Consider the following 21994-nt stretch of genomic DNA (forward strand, 5'->3'; position numbering starts at 1 on the left):
ATAGTTAATATATATCAAAGAATGGGAAAATATGTGGTGTGTATATACACACACATGCATGCTTACTTAAGTTATGAAGTTAAGTTTTACAGCATATTCATCTTAAGGAGTACTCTGGATACCACCCTGCATAGCCATTCCAAGAACTCTTCATTGTCACTAACTGGGATCCACTTAGATGCTCCTCCTTCTCATCTCAGCCTTCTGTCATCCCCTACTCCCTATAACTACTGACACAGATTTTTGCTTTCTGTGCTTTGGGGAAAAAAAAAAAGAAAAATCATATGTAGGGTTCTGTTTTATTTTTTGAGCTTTTAAAAACAGTATTCTGTGTACTCTTCTAGGAATTGCCTTTTTTGTTTTGTTTTTACATACTCATGTTGCTTAGAGCTATAGTTCATTCATTTTCACTGATGTACAGAATTCTGTCATGGGAATATACCATACTGTATGGTATATGGTCTTTACTAATCAACCTTTGCTCCTAGGAACATTCTTGTGAGGTCTTCTGGAGCAAAGGTGTAAGAGATTCTCTAGGGTATATGTACACGTAAAACTTTTTGCACTCAGTTTTACAAAATAATGTAAAATTGTCTTCCAAGATAGTTTTACTAATCTGCAGTGCTAGCAAAATATAAGGGTTTTCTCTGATGCATCCTCTGACACTGATTTTGTCAGTTTCTTAATTTTGTGAATCTGGTGGGTGTACAGTGGTAAACCATTGTGGTCTTCATTGGCGATGCCCTGATTTCTAATGATGCTAAACATCTTTTCATATTTAATTTTGTTTTTCCTCTTTGAAGCATTTGTGTCTTTCACCCATTTTTAATGTCTTATTGGTGGTGGTACTGATCTGCCTGTGTTCTTTATCTCTTCTGCATCTTAATTCTTTTTCAGTTACATGTATTATAAATATCTTAAGTATTTTATGGTTAGCTTTCCACTGTCTTACTACAGTGCCTTTTAATGAACAGATTTGATTTTAAGGTGGTTGAATTTACAAATCTTGTCTATTTAGCTTTTTGTGTCTTAAGAAATCCTGTCCTACTGCTATTTTTTCTTCTAAAAGTTTTAGTTTTGCTTTTTACATTTAAGTATTTAATTCTAAATTGAATTTTGTATACATTGTGAGGTGGGAATCCAGTTTCATTTTTCCCTTGATAACCAGCCATCCTGGCTCTAATTATTGAGTAGCTAATCCTTTTCTTAACGATCTGCAGTGTCATTTCCATTATATATCAGAATTCCCTATGTGTACAAGTCGGTTCTGGGTTTTCTGTTCTGTGCCACTAGTCACTTTGTCTAACTCTTTGCCATTACTGAGACTGCCTTAATTACTACAACCTTATGATATGTTCAACAAATAGCAGAGTTTTTTAAAATTGTCCTTTTAATTCATTTTAAGTGATGACTTAATATAGTTGTATTTAGTTCTGTCCCCTTTTTTTTCAACTTACACCTGGCTTCTCTGGAATTGATTTATTGTTGTTTATTCCTCCTTTTCCCCTTCTTTAGGTTATAAATGATACAGTCTCCTTTAGTTATTTGGGTATTTACTTTTTTTGTTGTAGTTGTTAAGAGAGAGAGAGAGGAAGGGAGGGGTGGGAAGAGGAAGAGAGAGAGAATCTCAAGCAGGCTCCATACCAGGCACAGAGCCAGACATGGGGCTCAATCTCACAACCCTGAGACCATGACCGGAGCTGAAATCAAGAGTTGGCCACTTAACCAACTGAGCCACTCAGGTACCCCCTGCCCACCCCGCCGCCCGCCCCCCCGCTTTAAATTTTTAATATGTGTATTTGATTATTTGACTTAAAATCAAATGTGTGGGTTCTCAAAGAGGTCCTGGAGCAGCATTATCAGCACCACCTTGTAACTTGTTAGAAATGCAAATTCTCAGCCTCTACTCCAGACTGTTAGATCAGAAATGTTGGGGGACAAGGCCCAGCAGGCAGTGTTTTAACAACACTTCTTGGTGATTCTAGTGCACATCAGAGTTTTAAAACCATGGCTCTACTGTGAATTGTTTTGATCTTCTTCCTGAATACAACTGATCTTGTCTGCTGTGTTTCTGTTGTCTAGTATTTTAGTTTCGCAGTGTTTTTATTTTTTATTTTTTTTAAGATTTTATTTATTTGACAGACACAGCGAGAGAGGGAACACAAGCAGGAGGAGTAGGAGAGAGAGAAGCAGGCTTCCCGCTGAGCAGGGAGCCCGATGCGGGGCTCGATCCCAGGACCCCGAGATCATGACCTGAGCCAAAGGCAGACGCTTAACGACACAGCCACCCAGGTGCCCCTCGCAGTGTTTTTATATCATCCCAAATTAGTAATAATCACTACAGTGGTTTCATCCTCAGTGCTTATTTGGATAAACCCTCGTGTTTACCAATTTTTTAAAAATCCTCTTTAAAATCTTTAAAAAAAAAAAACGTTCTTTGAGACTAAATTTTTCAAGGGTGGGAGCTGTACAGACGGGATGTTAATACTGATTGAATTCTTGGGCGCCTGGGTGGCTCAGTTGATTAAGCGACTGCCTTCGGCTCAGGTCATGATCCTGAAATCCCAGGATCGAGTCCCGCATCGGGCTGCCTGCTCAGCAGGGAGTCTGCTTCTCCCTCTCCCGCTCCCCCCTCTTGTGCTCTCTTTCTCTCTCTCTCTCACTCTCTCTCTCAAATAAATAAATAAAATCTTTAAAAAAAAAAATATTGATTGAATTCTTACTGTTTGTTAGCTATAATCTAATTGAATTATTGCATCTACCCTGTAAAGGCCAAGTATTTATCAAAAAGATTAAGAAGACTGTCCAGGATTACCCAGTGAAAATTAACTTTGGTGATGGGGGTAATTGAGGGACCACTTTAAGCCCTTTCAAAGGCAGGATCTTCTCTGAGAATGTGGCATTTGAGCTGGGACCTGATTGATGAGAGGGAGCAACATACACACAGAAAGCAGAGACGCAAGCCTTCCAGGTGGAGAGACCAGCTGATGCATAGGCCCCAAGACCAGTTCGAACAGGAGGGGTTGAAGGATTAAGAAAGGAAGCATGGCTAGAATATAGTAAGCAGGGGAATGAGGTCAGAGATAGATGGTTCCAGAGTGTGTGGTGCCCTTGTAGCCTTGGTAAATAGTTCGATAATTATTCTCTGTATGATAGGAAGTCCCTGGAGGATTTGAAGCAGGGAAGTCATATAATCTGATTCATAGTTTGAAGAATGTTTGGAGAATGGATCGTAGAGGGGCAAGAATAGAAACAAGGAGACCAGTGAGGAGACTGTTGTCATAATCCAAGAAATGGTGGTGGACTGGACTAGGGAGGTAGCAGTGGAAATGAAGAGAAGTGGATGGACTCAAGATTTGTTTTGGATATGGAGTTGACTGGCCTTGCTTCTGAATTGAACGTAGCGGAGGAAAAGGGAAGAACAGAATCAGAGATTGCTCCTACATATTTTGACTTGAGGAATAAGATGTTGGGGGAGCAAAGTGCCATTCCCTGAAATGGCAGGATTGGGGAGGGGAAAATCTAGAGTTTTGTTTTAGACAGTTTAAGTGTAAGGCACCTGTAGGCACTTAAAGCAGTTGGATGTGTAATCTAGAATTGAGGAGTAAGGTATAAATTTGGGAATCATCAGCATATATGTAGTATTTAAAACCACAGAGTGAGATTACATGAGACAACTGTAGATAGAGAAGGGAAGGGTCCCAAGACTCAAGAGATTTACAAATCTAATGAAATAGCTGATGAAGTAGGAGAAACATGTAAAAGGTACAGTATCTTGAAAACCGAGTGAAGAAAGTTATTTCAAGAATCTAGTGTTACTGAGAGGTCAGATGAGATGAGGACTCAGAAGTGATCCTTGAATTTGACAGATGGAGGTGTTAATGATTTTGAGGAGCAATCTCAGTGGCTTGAACTGAAGCTTTGGAGTTGGATGAGGAGAGAATGGGGTAAGAAGTGGAGACAGTGAGTAGAGATAATTCTTAACAAGTTCTGTGAAGGGGAGCTGAAAAGTGGGGTGATAGGCAGAGGGACTGTGGGGCCAAGGTAGGTTTTGCTTGATGCTTCTTTTAAATTTTACTTGTATGTCTTCTGCTACAACGTAACTCCTCCTCATAGTACATTGACCTGCAGACTTGGGGTTTCATATGTGTTAACTGAATAGGAAACTATACCTAGGAGCCCTCCAGCTATCCCTGCATACCCCAGGACGCCTTGACAGCAGGAAGGAAAGGGATTCCCTCTATCAGGCACATGTTCATTCAGAAATCCCTGTTAGTGTTTTCTTGTCGGGCTATGGGAAGACAGGAATATCATATCCTGTCCCTACTGCAGACTGCTAATGGTCCAATAGGGGAGCCCATGGTAGGTACTCCACAGTCTGTATTTGATGTATTTGACCTTGGCCTTGGATAATGAACAGAGGGCACTTCAGTAGAGAAAAAGTACCTCGGTGCCAGAGCCATCACACTGAGCAGAGTGAGGGTGTGTGAGGGGGCTTGATGGGGCCGGTCAGGAGGAGTTTGTGGGGGCGGGGAGGTGCAGAGGTGCTTTCCAGCAATTTAGGCTTGCCTTAAGGAACAAAGCCAGGCTGTTTACCGAGTTCTGTTATCTGGTAATCAGATGGATTCTTCTAAATGAGAAGAAAAGAAGTGGTACAGATTTCCCCAAAATTGAGTCTTTGTGGGCTTTGCTGGCAAATGGTGGCCTTATTAAGGTTCATATTGTGAGCCTTAAATTTGCCTTCTCACCTAGAAGAAAGGTCCAAAATTTCCCTCATTGTTTCACCTCTTAGAATGAAGCATGTAATCAGTGTAATTGTTGCATTCAGCTGTCTATTTAGGGTAACACAGGAAATTAGCAGTGCATTTTCAAGAAAAGCTGATTACCATCTGTTATTAGTAATCATCTAAAAACATCACTGATTATAAGCTTGCCAGTGGTCAGAGACACTCATACTAGATGAGAAGGGAAGAAAACTGTACCTTTTAGAATATATTGCCCCTTACCCCTTTAAAAAGAAGGCATCAATTAAAATGATTTTTTTTTAAGATTTTATTTATTTGAGAGAAAGAGCGGGGGTGGGGGGAAGGGCAGAGGGAGAAGCAGACTCCCCACTGAGCAGGGAGCCCGATGTGGGGCTCGACCCCAGGATCATGATGACCTGAGCTGAAGGCAGACACTTAACCGACTGAGCCACCCAGTGCCCTGTGATTTTTGGAATATATCATTCAGAGTACAGTGTTCTGTCCTGTGCCCCAAGTTTTCCACTGTCATTTTCCCCCAAATACAGAATGTTGCATGTTAAGTCACACTTATGAAACTCCGTGAAAACACGTAACTTTCATTGTTTTACAGCCAAGGCAGCCAGCTCTGTGAGTCTGTTCAGAGCCTGGCTCCTTGTGCTTGAGGAGAGCTTAGGGATGAGGGCTTGATCCAGGGCTCACCTCACAGCCACCATTCTTGCCCTCACAGTGAATACAGTACAGTTCCACATCAGCAACCTCACTAGCATCAAGCAAAACCAAAAGATAGCTGGTTTCTCATTTCTCACTCACTGCAGATTTCTTTAACCAAATACTTATCTTTCAACAGTAGTTGAACCACTGCCTGAATTTTAAAAGCTGGTATTTGAGAGTGTGGCTAAAGGAAATTAGTTCAATAGTTTTAAGTTTAACAGGAAATGAGTTTAATAGTCTTTAAGGGTTTCATCTAGAAAAAGAGGTCATTTTTTCTTTTAAATGTACAACTTCAGTTTGGTAAATAACAGATTTTGAGTTTTGCTAAGTAGTGAAAGTCCCTGTTAGTTTGGGACATGATACTCAGTAGAACATGACACTCATCATTCCCTTGTAGAAGAGTGCTTCCACTGACCGAAATATAGGGAGACAGGAAGTTGTCACTGTGGTAAGTACCAGAGCAATAGGAAAGAGTATCCAGTGTGATCACGAATAGCAGTGGTCATAGCCAGTTTTTTTTAGCAATTTATATATCTCAAAATTTGGTACACCTTTAAATACAAGGATGAGGATAATGTTGGAAAATGTCTTTTGCAAGTATAATCTTTCTTGCTTTTTTCCAACGTGGTAAATTTTCACTAAGTTAGTAGTTTTTATCGTAATTCTGAACTAATTTTTTTTATTAATAAGACTCATGTATTTGGCCCTTTTACTTAATGTTTTATGCAGTGAACTAGCTGAGACCAGGGGGGAGATCCACTTCCACTTGCTATTTTATGTGCTCCTCGGATTTTGAGCATCACTTCAAATTTTGCAGAATGGTAGTTTTCTATCTCAGGATCTTGAGCCATGGTTATGGTTTAAATAATGAAGGAGGTAAGAACTGGAAAGGTCTTTTCCTGACAGGTAAGGTTTTGGTCTGTTTAGGTGACATTTTTCCAACCCTTAAGATACCTGCTTTCTGGAATGACTCCTTTTCAGGTGTTCAGTTCTCTGCTAATGGCTGGGTCCCAAAATTATTTAAAAAATGGACTCAGAGAAGCAACAAAAACCCTGAGCTACTGTCCTGGGGAGGCCTAATAAGCTACATTTGTGACATCAAGTTGGAACCCATGTATACTTAAGAAGACAGTAACTCAGGTCCAAGAGTGGGGGGCAAGTGTGGGAGGTAGTTAGACAACTTAGAACAAAATAAAAAATTATCTCATTGCTTGGGCAGAAGCCGTGGTGCAAAGAGGTGCTGAAGGACAGTCCAGTCAGCCTGGCATATAAAGGATGAGGGACATGGATGGAAACAGCTCACGTGCTCTGCTGGCGCAGATCTCTCTCTTTCTCTCTCTCTTTTTAAATACACTATTTTAGAGCAGTTTTGGGTCTATAGAAAACTGAGCAGAAAGTACAGAGATTTGCCATATCCCCTCCCCCTCTCCACCAATCTCTTGTGCCACAACCGTAGCCTCCCCCCCCAGCCCCCCGTTACCATCCCTCAGCAGATCACCCCAAATCTGTAGTTTACATTTGGTTCACTCTTGGTGTTGTACATTCTGTGGGTTTGGATAATGTGTTAAGCCCTTGTCGTGTGTGAGGATCACATTTTAAGACTTTGATAGAGCATCAAAATATAAATACCACTAAAGCCATCATTTGTCCTCTTAAAATGAGACTGATTATTACTGAAATTTTTAAGGAACTCTTTCCACATGCAAAAGAGTATTTAAATATAAGACTGAATAACTTATAAACCACTACTGTCTTCGACCTTGGACCTTTTCACTTTCTTCTGGGAGTCACTTTTCACAAAACCTACTACTTCACGGGAGTGAGGATAAACGTAACTGAGTGACATACACACTCCAGGCACACGGTGGGGCTGGTGCAACTACTCAGATGACCACTTACCCGCAACAGTTTCCAGTCAGTGAAATACATATCTCTGAGCAGAATGATAGTTTACTACAGGTCAAGAATTTTCAAGGTCATTCTTAAATATTCATTACCTGTAAAGTCCAGGGGCTACAGGGTGTGTTGTGAAGTTAATCTTCGGGCCTGTGTTAGTCAGCTCCCACAGGGTTCTGCACTGTACTATCCCTTCCCACCCATTACACTTCTACCAGGCTTTATTTTCCTAAAGGCGGTGGTCCCTATTCACTTCTTTTTTTTTTTTAAGATTTTATTTACTTATTTGACAGACGAGGAGAGAGGGAACAGAAGCAGGGGGAGAGGGAGAGGGAGAAGCAGGCTTCCCGCTGAGCAGGGAGCCCGATGTGGGGCTTGATTCCAGGACCCTGGGATCACGACCTGAGCCGAAGGCAGACGCTTAACCGACTGAGCCACCCAGGCGCCCCCTATTCACTTCTGATATGAAGAAATACTCTCCACATCTGGTCTTCCCCATTTTGTCTCTCACTATTCAGTGTGTTCTACCCAAACAGAACCATTTTGTTCCCTTAAGACGCCTCACAGTTTCCTGTGACCCTGCTCCTCTGTGGGACGTTACCTTGTTGAAGCCCTTCCCGAATGATGTAATTTTTCCTTCCTTTACGCTCCATGGTGTTTGTACCACTTAGCCTTGTATTGCAGGTATTTATGCTGCCCTGTTGTCCATTACTGTGTACACTACACAGCTCGGTTCATATTAGACTTCAGTTCATTTCCATGACAATGACTAGAATTTATTGCGCACTTAAATATTATTACAGTGATGACACTGTCATTTCCCTAACCATGCTTTTTGCATGTTATGTACACACAAATAGGTCTTTGTTTTGTGTGGATAGTATCACACTGTAGGTATTTTTCTGTTTTGTCCCTGAACATGTGATGAAAATCTTTTATATATATGTAGGTATGTCATTATTTTTAATGGCTACATAATACTCTGTGAAATGGATGTTACCTGCTTGATTTAACCACCAGTGGACTTTTAGGAAGTTTTTAAATGTTTGATACTATAGCTAATGCTACAGCATAAGTCTTTGCGCACATGGGCAGATAGACCAGAAAGATAGCTTCTTAGAAACAGAGTTACTGGGACAGAGGGTATGTGCATCTTCAACTTGTTAGTGCCAAAATGCCTTCCCAAAACACAGAATTTGTGTTTCCACCAGTAGTGTGTGAAAGTACCCATTTCTCCATGACTGCATTTCATATTATCAACCTTTTTAATTTTTGCCAGTCTGTTGCACAAAAAATGTTCCCACTTGAATTTACATTTCCTTGTTTACTAGTGAGGTTAAACGTCGTTTCATATGTTGGCTATTTGTATTTCTTCTCTGAGAATTGTTGTTCATATCTCTTTACCAGCTTTTCTATTAGGTTATCTTTTTCTTAGTGAGTTGTACCACTTTTTTTTTTAATAGATTTAATAGATTTTCGATGTAATCCTTTTCTCATACATTGCAAGTAGTTATTCCCAGTTATTCCCATTTGACCTTTAACTTTATGGTACTTTTAGTGACTTAATCTTTAGGTAGGCAAATCGTTAAGCCTTCTTCTTTATGGCTTCTCCCTTAGAAAGGCTTTCCAGTCCTAAGATTATAAAACTGATAGTTTTATTTATTTATTGATAATTATTAATAATTTATTCTTATAGTTTTATTTAACTTTTAATCCTTTAATTCATTTGGATTTTGAGGTTTAATAAAGATGGTGATGTATGGGGCACCTGGGTGGCTCAGTTGGTTGAGTGTCCGACTCTTGATTTCAGCTCAGGTCATAATGTCAGGGTCATGAGATCAAGCCCCATGTTGGGCTCCATGCTCAGCCTGGAGTCTGCTCAAGTTTCTCTCCCTCTGCCCCTCCCCCTACTGGGTGTGTGTGTGTGTGCGTGCGTGTGTGCGTGCGTGTGTGCGTGCGTGTGTTCACTCTTTCGCTTGCTCTCTCTGAGTCTTTAAAAAAATAAAAAGTAAAAATAGAGATGTAATCTTTCCCTCTTCCCAAACTATTGAAACTTTTCCCACTGGTGGGAAATACCAGGTATAGACTAAAAGTTCTCTATTTTGGGGGGGGGGGGTTTATTTCATCTTGATTCCTGTCCCAGTACTTTGATTTATTCTTTTATCTGATACTAACTTTAGGGTTACCTTGTGGATGTCAATTTTTTTTTTTTAATCTTACTGGAAGTTCTATTTGGATTGCATTTAATTTAATGGATTACTTGGGGAGAATGGACCTCTTTGCAATATTAAATCTCCCATTTTACACTCAACAGTAAGTTTCTCCTACTTAATCAGTTCTTTTTGTTCTGTGGTAAGGGTTGTTCTTTTGTAAGGTTTTATAGCTTTTATAGCTTTTCCCTCTAGATCCTATACCATTTTGTTAAGATTTCTTCCTAGGTATTTCATAATTTTTATTACCACTGTGAATAGGATCTTCTTTTCTATTAGGTTTCCTATTGGATTTTGTTTACTACGTAATATTAATTTTTTTATGTTTATATCTGACCACCTTATTAGTCTTAATAATTTTTCAGTTGATTTCTTAGATTTTCTGAGTGCACAATTATATCATCTGCAGAAACAATAAGTTGTTTTCCCCTCATTTTTCTTGTCTTACTGAATTTTTAGGGATTTCTAGGACATTATTGTAGAGTAGCCATAAGAAGGGGCATCTTTCTCTTGTTCTTTAGAAGTACTCCTTTCTATTTTAACATTAAATTTGATGCTTGCTGTGGATTTCTGATAGTCATTTTGTCAAGTTAAAAAAATTTCTTCTGTTTTTCACTTTCTGAATATTTTATCAAAACTCAGTGTTTATATCAAATACTTTGACAATTACTGAGATAATCATTTTTTTCTTTAATCTGTTAATGCAGTTAGTTAAATTATTTTTCCTGTTGTACTAGTCTTGCTTCCTTGGGATAAATGCTACTTGATCATGATACCACTAATACCATGATACTACTTGGTCTTTTTAATGCCTTACCACTAAATTTGATTTTATTTAGAATATTTTTATCTGTATTCATAAGCAAAATAATTAGGCCTGTACTTTTTTTCCTTTTTTTTCTTATATCTCTCCTTGCTGTGTAATACTTTATATAGAGCTGGCACTTATTCATAAAATTATCTGAGCCTGGTGTCTTTCAAGATGGCATTTTGGCTGCCTTTTTAATTTTAATTATGATATTCAAGGGCTGTTAACATCATAACCACTTTTCTCTAATTGTGACCAAGTTGCTAATGTCATGAGACCTCAGGGTTTTTTTCACTGTTATTGAGAAATAATTGACATACATCACTGTATTAAGATGTACAACATGATGGTTTGGTTTACATATCTGTAAAATGATTAGTTAGCACAATGGGTTCAGCTAACATCCATTTTCTCATATAGATACAATAAAAAGAAAAGCAGGGCGCCTGGGTGGCTCAGTCGTTAAGCGTCTGCCTTCGGCTCAGGTCATGATCTCAGGGTCCTGGGATCGAGCCCCGCGTCGGGCTCCCTGCTCGGTGGGAAGCCTGCTTCTCCCTCTCCCACTCCCCCTGCTTGTGTTCCCTCTCTTGCTGTGTCTCTCTCTGTCAAATAAATAAATAATCTTTAAAAAAAGAGAGAAAAAAATTTCTCCTTGTGTTGACAACTATAAGGATGTATTCCCTTAACAACTTTCCTGTATATCATATGGCAGTGTTAGCTGCAATCATCATGGTGTATGTTACATCCCTAGTCCTTACTTATAACTGGAAATTTGTACCTTTTGACCACCTTCCTCCAATTCTCCCTCCTCCCATCCTCTACCTCTGGTGACCACAAATCTGATCCCTTTTTCCTGTGAGTTTGGTGTTTTTGTTTTGTTTAGATTCCACATATAAGTGAGATCATACAATGTTGTCTTTCTCTGACTTACTTCACTTAGCATAATGCCTTCAAGTCCTTCCATATTGTCCCAAATAGTAGAATTTCCTCATTTTTTTAATGGCTAAATAATAATCCATTGAATATATAACATCTTTATCCACCCATGGACACTTGGGTTGTTTCCATGTCATGGCTATTGTAAATAATGCTGCTATGAACATGGGGGTGCAGATATCTCTTTGACATATTGTTTTCATCTCCTTTGAATATATCCCTAGAAGTGGAAATTGCTAGATCATATGGTAGTTCTATTTTTAATTTTTTTTAGGAACCTTCATAATGCTTTCCATAATGGCTGCACTGGTTTACAGTCCCACCAGCAGTGCACAAAGGTTCCCTTTTCTCCACATCCATGCCAGCTTTTATTATCTCTTGTCTTTTTGATGATGGCTATTCTTTTTTTTTTTTTTTTTAAGATTTTATTTATTTATTTGAGACAGAGAGAATGAGATACAGAGAGCATGAGAGGGAGGAGGGTCAGAGGGAGAAGCAGACTCCCCGCCGAGCAGGGAGCCCGATGCGGGACTCGATCCCGGGACTCCAGGATCATGACCTGAGCCGAAGGCAGTCGCTTAACCAACTGAGCCACCCAGGAGCCCTGATGATGGCTATTCTAACAGCTATGAAGTATTATCTCATTGTGGTTTTAATATGTATTTCCCTAATGACTAGTGACACATCTTTTTATGTAAAATCAGAAAAAGTACTTTTTTGTACTTTATTGGCCATCTGTGTATCTTCTTTGGAAAAATGTCCGTTCAGGTCCTATGCCCATTTTTTTTTAATTGGGTTACAGGTGACCCTTGAATAACATGGGTTTGAACTGTGTGGGTCCACTTAAATGTGTATCTTTTTCAGTAAATAAGGTACAGTACCATAAATGTATTTTCTCTTGTAATTTTCTTAACATTCTCTTTCTTCTAGCTTACTTTAAGACTCTAGTATGTAATACATATAACATGTATATGTTAATCAACTGTTTATGTTATGGGTAAGGCTTCTTCCAGTCAACAATAGGCTATTAGTTAGGTTTTAGGGCAAAGTTACACTTGAATTTTAACTGTGTGACGACTTGGCACCCCTAACTTTCGTGTTGTTCAAGAGTCAACTTTTTTCTTGCTGTTGAATTATAGGAGTTCTGTGTGTGTGTGTGTGTGTGTTATATAAAATAAGATTTTATTTGTTTGAGAGAGAACGAGAGCAAGCAAACACGAGCAGGGGGACAGAGGGAAAAGTAGACTACCTCCTGAAAAGGGAGCCTGACTTGGGGCTCCATCCCAGGACTCTGGGATCATGACCTGAGCTGAAGGCAGACACTTAACTGACTGAGCCACCCAGGCGCCCCTAATAAGTTCTTTGTATATTTTAGATCTTAACTCCCTCTATCAGATACATGGTTTGCAAATATTTTTGCCCATTCTGTAGTTTGTCTTTTTATTTATGATTTCTTTTGCGGTACAGTTTGATGTAGTCCCACTTGTTTATTTATTTATTTTTTAATAAAGATTATTTATTTGAGACAGAAAGGGCAGGGAGAGGGGCAGAGGGAGAGCAAGAGAGAGAATAATAAGCAGACTCCCTGGTGAGTGCCCAATGTGGGGCTCGATCCTATGACCCTGAGATCATGACCTGAGCCAAAATCAAGAGTCAGACACTCAACTGACTCAGCCCCCCAGGCACCCCTATTTTTTGTTTTGTTACTTTTGCTTCAGGTATGATTTCCAAAAAATCATGTCAAAGAACTTATTTCCCATCTTTTCTTCTAGGAGTTTCATGGTTTTAGGTCTTATATTCAAATTTAAGCTTTTAATCCATTTTGAGTTAATTTTTGTGAGTGTTGTAACATAGGGGTCCAGTTTCATTCTTCTACATGAGAATATCCATTTATCCCAGCATCATTTATTGGAAGAGATGACCTTTTCTCCATTGAGTATTGGCTCCCTTGGCACATTTTAGTTGGACTGTTTATATTTGGGTTTGTTTCTGGGCTCTAGATTCTGTTCTCCTGATTTGTCTATTTTTATGCCAGTGCTATAATGTTTTCAAGACTATAGCTTGAAATCAAAGTGTGATGCGTCCTGCTTTTTGTTCTTCTTTCTCAGGATTTCTTTGGCTATTTGGGGTATTTTGTGGTTCCATATAAATTTTAGGAGTGTTTCCTCTATTTCTGTAAAAAATGCCAGTAGGATCTTAACAGGGATTGCCCTGAATCTATAGATGGCTTTTGGTATTTTAACAATATTTTTCCAATCAATGAACATGGGATACTTTTTCATTTATATGTGTCTTTGATTTCTTTCATCAGTGTCTTAGTTTTCAGAGTAGAGATCTTTGACCTCCTTGGTTAGATTTGTACATAAGTATTTTATTGGTTTTGATGCTATTATAGGTGGGATCAATTTCTTTTTCAGAAAAATTCATTGTTAAAGTATCAGTTTTCTTAACGGTAAAATGGGGATAACTAAAGCTAACTCCCAGTATTGTTGTAAGGATTAAATGACATAATGGCTTACCATAATTATGCCTCACAGATTTAAATGGTCATTAGTACTAACAACTAATGGTTATCTTAATCATCCCCTGCTGTTGCAAGTGGGGTGGTAAACTCCATACTGGAGAGAGATGATGCAAAGATTAGTTTATGGTCTGGCCAACAACATTAGGCATCAGCTCAGCATGACACACCCCTTTGGGAGTCCAGATCTCCCTCAGGACTAGAGCTGCTACTTGCAGTGCTCTCTCTCTCGCAGATAAGGATGCACCACCTCTGTTGTGCAAGGAACCCATGGCAGGGGCTGTGTGTGTGCATCTTGGACACATGGAGTTTGTTCTCCACCTTGGGTATGATCATTTAGGTTAGTTATGAAAGATCTTTAAGTTGAATGGAAAGATGACTTTAAAAAAAAAAAACATTGTATTTATTTATTTGACAGAGAGAGAGACACGGCGAGAGAGGGAACACAAGCAGGGGGAGTGGGAGAGGGAGAAGCAGACTCCCCGCTGAGCAGGGAGCCCGATGCGGGGCTTGATCCCAGGACCCTGGGACCATGACCCGAGCTGAAGACAGACGCTTAACCGACTGAGCCACCCAGGTGCCCCGAAGATAACCTTTTTTTTTTAATTATTTGAAAAATCAGGATTATAGGGGGCGCCTGGGTGGCTCAGTCATTAAGCGTCTTCCTTCGGCTCAGGTCATGATCCCAGGGTCCTGGGATCGAGCCCCGCATTGGGCTCCCTGCTCCGCGGGAAGCCTGCTTCTCCCTCTCCCACTCCCCCTGCTTGTGTTCCCTCTCTCGCCATGTCTCTCTCTGTCAAATAAATAAAATCTTTAAAAAAAAAATCAGGATTGTAATGTATGAAGAGCTGTGGATTACATGATTGGTCCTAAGAACATTCTCAAGGGGTTTTGTTGCTTATTTGGCAAATACTTAGAAATTTGGTCTCAGTCCTTTTGACAGGAGTGTAAAATGTCAGGCTGGGATCGACCTATGAATGAGAAAATGGAGGCTTGCAGCATTCTCACCAGCAAGCACAATATGGTTTTTTCCAGTCTTATTACTTAAAAATCCTTCATCTGATATTTAAAATGTATTTATGTTGAGTCATTTCTTTCTTTCTTGCTGGTGAACCAAAAGATCATGAAATGATTCTGCAGAGCCAGTAGCATTACGTTCAGTTTCTTTTTTTGTATATATCAGATAAGAGGTTTGCAAATGGAAGTAGGGCCACCTCACATCCTCTGTATGGTCATGGCAGTGATGTTTGCCTTTTTGTCACTGATGCAACATTTATTAGTTCATAAACCCATTTCCAAAGAACCTAAGGGCTTTTTGAGGAAAGGTGACTGTAGTAAGAATGAAGTTTTTAACAGGCTACTTTTGTTTTTACAAACGTTTCTTTCCTTCTCTTTAGTATTTAGAAAGTACTAGTTTTTTAAGTATGTTGTGGAGTGGGGGTGGGGAGGCTGACAGGACAAATGGAAATTAATGCATATATTTGGAGTTAGGATTTCTTAGTCTTCAACTAGGAAGGAAAAATAGAAGTTTTGAGGTTCATCTCAGCTTAAGTCTCTAAATTGCTCTCTCAGCCATCCCTTCTGGTTGGTGAAAAGTTCAAACATCTGAGGAATTAAAGCACCCGAAGAGGCTAGGCTGACTTTCGGTAAACCTTACTAGTAACAGAAATGAAAAGGCCACATTTCAGAGTTGCGCGTATGTCCCCATAGACTAGGGGACCCTGTACACCTCCCCTCCCGTCTCTAACTCGCCTGCCATCCCTTTATTCCGCAGGTAGGTCCTCCTGTACCTGGTGGGCCTCAGTGGCTACAGTCCTTCCAGTAAGCCTAAGAAAAGGTGTCCAAATTTTCTGAGATTTTCACAGGATTTAAATACTTCTTTGAGGGGGTATTTGTCCTGTCATGAGTGACAATGGAGCAGGGTCAGCACTCAGTCCCTGGGGGCACGCCTGGCTGCATTCACTTACTAGTGCAATGCTGTGCAGCAATGTTCCGGTTATTGTTTCTAGCTCTTCCTGTATTCTGCTTTTATCATTGGAAATACCCGTAATTTCATGAGATTGTTAAGATGTTACTTTTATTATACATTATCTATTTCATAATTTTAAAATATACTATTACATATCATTATTTCATTATTTTTCTTTTAAGTACTAATGGCTTCTTTTTCCAGAGCAATCATGAAATTTCACAGTATGAAAATGGAAGAAATCAACAAAATTATTCGTGACCTTTGGCGAAGTACCTATCGTGGACAAGGTAATTGACATGATTTGTCGTGAATGCTTTTTTCCAAAGCCTCGTCCCTAGCTCTTGCCGCATAGGCTCTCTCATCATGCCAGCACTATCACCTGGACCCCTTTCTGAACATCTCTTTGAGATTTTCTAAGAATTCTTATCTTGACAACATCTTGTAGCAGGAAAAAAAATGCAAGGTTTTTTATTCCAGAGCCTGACAGGACTTACATATTTGGCTATGTACATATTATATTTAACTGATGACCTAATAGATTCTGTTGAAGTGTAGATAGGGATAAGCTGAAAGGCGATAAGAAGAAAACCAGCAGGAGGAAACTCTTAATAGGGGAACTAAGAAAGGCAGAGCTGAGACTGAGGGTTGGGGCATCGGGCTTGCTTTTGCCTCCTGAACCCCCTCAACCAGTTTGGTAATGTCAGCTTTACACACTGCTTCATGGAAGGCTTACTTAGTATCTGCAAGTGACAAAAGGCTACAGAGTGTAGGTTCCTCTGAAATAATAATCTTTTTGTGTCAGATATTGAATACATAGAAATTCGGTCCGATGCCGATGAAAATGTATCAGCCTCTGATAAAAGGCGGAACTATAACTACCGCGTGGTGATGCTAAAGGGAGACACAGCCTTGGATATGCGAGGACGATGCAGTGCTGGACAAAAGGCAGGTATCTCAAGAGCCTCGGGCGCCACCTGTGCACAGAGAATTGACAGGGAGAAAGTACTGTTGGTGCCATGAAAGCACCCAGGGCTGCCCGGGAATGGTGGGAAGCTCCTCGGAGCACTGTGTGTTGCCACATAAAGTGGATCAGACTCAGCTATCCCGTTCCACTCGTCCAGTTCTAATCAGCATTTCCTGCACCATTGGGTGGTCCTTTAGGAGAAGGGGGTCTGAAGCATTCTCACGTGATAGGCCTTATGCAGATCAAGCAGCTAACAACCATTGTTTCATAACACGCCTTGTGGGAATAAAGTTACTGTGTCATCACTTGTAAGACACACTTTTATGTGCCACCAAGAAAGAAAAAAAATGCAACTGTAATTGTAAGAGTGCATCCTGATTTCAGAGCAATCAAAGGTCGGGGAGGGATGTTAGAAACAATGATAGGCAGTATTACCAAACCAGATCCTAGGTTGAGCCAGATGAGGCATTAAAATATGAAACTCTCATTGAGAAAGCAGCCCCATCACAGGACTGAGTCCCTGCCCCTCTCCCCCTTCAGCCTAGCCTTTGGGCCTGTACATCCTCTAAAAGAAAGGTCTGCTGGGGGCATCTGGCTGGCTCAGTTGGTAGACCATACACCTTTGATCTTGGGGTTGTGAGTTTGAGCCCCATGTTGGCTGTAGAGGTTGCTTAAAAATGTTAAAAGAAGGGTCTGCTAGACCAGAAGCCATAACACCCACAGCTGCCTCTCACACACACACACCCACAACACACACACACCACCCACCCACCCACCACAACCACCACCCCCAGCTGCTGGGCCGGGCCACTTAGCTCCACATGAGGCTGTGGCAGAATAGGCTATGTTGGATAGGGAGCACAGAGCAAATCCGAAAGAGGAGTAAAGCTTTAACGAGTCAGGAAAATTGGACCTGCATCCTTGGGAACGAGGCTGGGTCCTTTGTGTGCAAGTTTGTAACAAGATGGTCTGGATTCTTGAGCTTCCTCCTTTCAGATTAGAAGCAGATTATATTTGATAACACTTCTAGACCCCCAATTTTCTTAACAAAATCTTAACAGTTCTCGAAATGGCTGCTCACATTCTCTGAGGTATTCCATAGTTTTCAGTTTTTGCTTTAAGACAATCCTGTGTGTATGTATTTTGTTGTCAGCCCAGACAGCAGATACCAATTTAAGGTACATGCAGATTATTATCTTAATCCTAGTTTGCAAAAATGAGAAATTTGTGATCTATAATCAGTATTCCTACTTGCTTTGATTTTCAGTGGTAATTATGAATAAGAAAATACAGAGTTTGAAACCTGTCCCTTGGATTAAGAATACTTTGAAAATTATTTTCTGAACAAAGTAGATTTCCTAAAGATACTCTAAATTGTAAAAATTAGCAATAATTGCTTCCTTGGTGTTGGGGGAGAAGACAGACTAATAGTTTCGTAGAGGTGGGCCAGGAGCTTCATTTAAACTCTACTCTGAGTACTTGGTGGTAGAGGTGGCAGCCACAGTAGGGTTCAAATCCAGGAAGGAAGGGTCTTCCCCAAAGGGCCCAGCTGTGATCCTGCCTTCTGCGGTCTGCCAGCCTGCCCTGGGCGTCAGAGGCTGTAAACTGCTCTGTCACGCACTGATGCCCCTTTGTTCGCAGGTTCGGGGGACGGGGTATTGACAGCTCACACATAAGTATTTTATACTTCCTAGACTACTCTGTCATTCTTAATTCTGTGTCCCTTATGCCCTCAGATGGCTTCAGCTGCATCTGAGGGTTTTAGTGTTGGGTTTCTATTAACCAAGAAAGTGCCTCCAAGTGTCAGTTCCTTGGATTTCCTGTAGGTAAGCTTAAATAAAACATACTTCTGTACTCCTGATACATTGGCCCAGGAATATTCTTTCTCTATCTCAGCTTGCTCAAAAGGCGAGAGAAATTACATTTGCAAGCCCCTGCCTGCACGCAGACATTTAAGTGCAGTATCTGGTGCCCCTTTTACACCACGGAACATAGAGATTTCAAGATAACTCAGAAAAGGTGTGTGTGGGACTCTGGAAGTTGTCATGTGTCCATGTTTTCTAACTAATCTCATCAGGAAAATAAAAGATCCAGGCCTTGAATTTTTAACGTTGTTAATCTTATACTATTACTCAAATTACTAGTTACAGATAAACAGTAATGCATTTCAGATTCAAACCTGTGCCTTCAAGTTTCATTATAGCTGACAAGATTTGTGTGCATTTGGGGATAGTGAGATCACCATTGCTTTTAGCGTTTTATTTCACTGCCACTGACAGATGGCTCACCTTCTGGAAGGGTTTAAGAGTCTGGTCACAGTGCCAGGCTCTCCCAGATCGAAGAGCAGTGATTTACCTAAGGTCAGTGAGCCCATGACATTGCTCCCTTTCCCTGACAAAGACAGTAGGCCAGGTCTGCCTACTTTCCTAAAAGTGCATGAGGAAAAGGTCTGTGCAGTACAGCTCAGCTCTGGTGCTTTATTCCAGGTATTAGCCTCACTCATCATTCGCCTGGCCTTGGCTGAAACGTTCTGCTTGAACTGTGGCATCCTGGCCTTGGATGAGCCAACAACAAATCTTGACCGAGAAAACATTGAGTCTCTTGCACATGCTCTTGTTGAGTAAGTATCTCCAGTTTGGGGTCAGGTTATGATAGAACTCTTCATCTTACCTTAAAAACTATGGTGAAAATCCTCTCTAGCTGTGTCTTCCTTGGGGAAGCTGGTTGGTGGCAGATCTTAGGCTTTACCTTTGATAGTAATTCTTCAGATGCTTAAAAAAGAACTAGGTAGTGAACAGCAGTCCCAGACACATCCTGCATCTCCCCGAGTGTGTTCATAGGGAAACTGAAGGGTTTCCTGGCTTGGTTTGGTTTTTCTGTAAACCCCCCAGCGGTGCCCACGTGTCATGTAGAGGACTTAGCATGCCCTGCTAAAACATTTGTAGGTGGTAACAGTGGATTTGGGCCCATCGCCGCAGCCCTATGAGGAATGACAGCTCTTATTCAAAAAGTGTCATAGTGGTTAAGTAGAGTCTAGAAAGTAGAATTGACACACCTTTGCCACACTCACATGCCCTTGGTAGAGGCTCCAGGGATAGGCACCCATTGCTGAAAGACTGCTGACAGAGGAGAGGCCCTTCTTCTAAGCTAGAGCAGCTGTTTTGGGTACTCTGGCTCCAGATACATTCTTTCTGGCAGAGATGATAGCGGGGACCCCTTTCTCAGCCATGTCCCGCAGTCTCGTGTGGCCAGCGCGGAAGGGGTACTGCTTTTGAAAGCTAAGTGCATCCAGCTGCAGGCAAGGGATAAATAAATGGTTAGTTAAAAGAAAAAGCCTGATTCCAGTCTCGTAGCTAGTTACCTCAGCATATAGATACTGAGCAAAAATGTTCCCAGTACACCCACTCAGGTCTCCTGTGTGTCATACTAATGATGCATCTAGTGACTGGTGGTGGCAGAATTCTAAGTAGACCCAGCTCCTGAGAAGGCAGAGGGGCTCGCAGATGTAATTTCCCTTGCCTGTAGTTGGTCTTTTTTGTGTGTGTGTCTCGCAAGACAGAATCAGTGACAGGTCACAAAAACCCCACGCAAGTCAGACTCCTACTAAAGTCGAACAGCACAGATATTAAGGAAAATTAAGTAAAACATTTCTGCCTGCTTTAGTAAGAAGAAATGTGTGTTCTGGAAGAACCTACATCGTGTATTCTTCCCAGTGCCTGTGTGAGACCTAGGTGAGGAATCCCTTCAGACGGGACTCCTAGCTGGCAGGTGTGAAGGCCTCGGTCCACCCCACCCCTCTCCAGTTTCCTACAGGGCTGGCACATTGTGTCAGGTTTCCAACAAGGTTCTCAGTGGCTTTCTATATAAAGGAAAGGATTTTTGTGCTCTCCAGTAATAAAACATTCTAAACATACTGTTTCAGGATAATCAAGAGTCGCTCACAGCAGCGTAACTTCCAGCTCCTGGTCATCACTCACGATGAAGATTTTGTGGAGCTCTTAGGCCGTTCTGAATATGTGGAGAAATTCTACAGGATTAAGAAGAACATCGATCAGTGCTCAGAGATTGTGAAATGTAGTGTTAGCTCCCTGTCTTATGTTCATTAAAAGTAGTCAAGATTTTGCCTTGGAAACACAAGTCCTCAGGCAACTGCTTATTTCTGGTATCAACTGAGTCAGTAGGAAAATCTGTCCTCTCAGAGGAGCTTTGCGTCTAGGATTTTGAATGTCTGAGAGGTTCTACCATCATTAAAATTGTTTCACATGGGGGCACCCAGGTGGCTCAGTCGTTAAGCGTCTGCCTTCGGCTCGGGTCATGATCTCGGGGTCCTGGGATCGAGCCCCGCATCGGGCTCTCTGCTCCGCGGGAAGCCTGCTTCTCCCTCTCCCCCTGCTTGTGTTCCCTCTCTCGCTGTGTCTCTGTCAAATAAATCTTTAAAAAAAAAAATTGTTTCACATGAAATTTGGACTGATTTCCTGAACTTCAACCCCCTACAGGCAGCCTCTGATGGGCCTGGGGGGGGCTCAATAGCAACACAGTTAGACTCCACTCCCCTGCTTCCCTTCCCAGCATCAATGAATGCTTCCTGGTACCTGAGGTTACTTCACTCAACTTCCACTTTTCAATGGACTTTTGAGAAGTAGGTTCTCACTGTCTTGATAATTTGAGTTATTAGCAAGCATTCATATCTAAAGACCAGAAATGAAGAGGTTTTAATATTTCACTCTGCTCTGAACTTTATAAATCCAGGAAGTGACCGCCCTCACTGGGACTGTTTCCCCAAGTAAAATTCAAAGTAGTCACATGGGGCACCAGGGTTTGAAGGAACCTTAAGTAATCATGTCATTCAGAACCTACCATCTTCCCTCCCCACGTGCCCCTGCCAGGGAGCCATCCAAATTTGGGGCTCTCTCTAGACAGACGAAGTTCTCCGCTGTGCACATCCACCTTTGGAAAGCCCTGATCGAGAGCAGGCCACCCTTGGTTTGGGGCGTGATCTGCCATCATGAAGAAGTCTGTCCCTCTCTACATCTGTCCTGTGTATCATCTCTGCTTCACCCTCAATCCTGATTGTTCGTCCAGTGTGCGTTCCAGTGTGGAAGGCAAGCAAGAGTCACCAAGTGCTGGCCTCCTCCCAGTGGGGTCCAACCAGACCTGGAAGAGTAGGGCTCATTCTCATTCCAGAGGTCATTTCTAACCGAAGTCCAGTCACACCTTTATCCTGGGATTGC

The 21994-nt window shown here is 41.2% G+C and overlaps 1 protein-coding gene across 1 annotated transcript in view; it reads left to right on the top strand.

Moving 5' to 3' along the window:
* RAD50 (RAD50 double strand break repair protein) overlaps positions 1-21116 on the top strand; it is an 84596-nt gene extending 63480 nt beyond the window's left edge. Inside the window, 4 exon segments of the mRNA XM_035014102.1 lie at positions 16001-16086; positions 16602-16744; positions 19250-19383; positions 20686-21116. Coding sequence (XP_034869993.1) covers positions 16001-16086; positions 16602-16744; positions 19250-19383; positions 20686-20869 — 547 coding nt within the window. The 3' untranslated portion in view covers positions 20870-21116.
* Positions 21117-21994: the final 878 nt, after the last annotated feature.

This window comes from Mirounga leonina, unplaced genomic scaffold (assembly GCF_011800145.1).
Source record: "Mirounga leonina isolate KUSES-001 unplaced genomic scaffold, KU_Mleo_1.0 Mir_168, whole genome shotgun sequence".
In the NCBI taxonomy this organism is placed as follows: Eukaryota; Metazoa; Chordata; class Mammalia; order Carnivora; family Phocidae; genus Mirounga; species Mirounga leonina.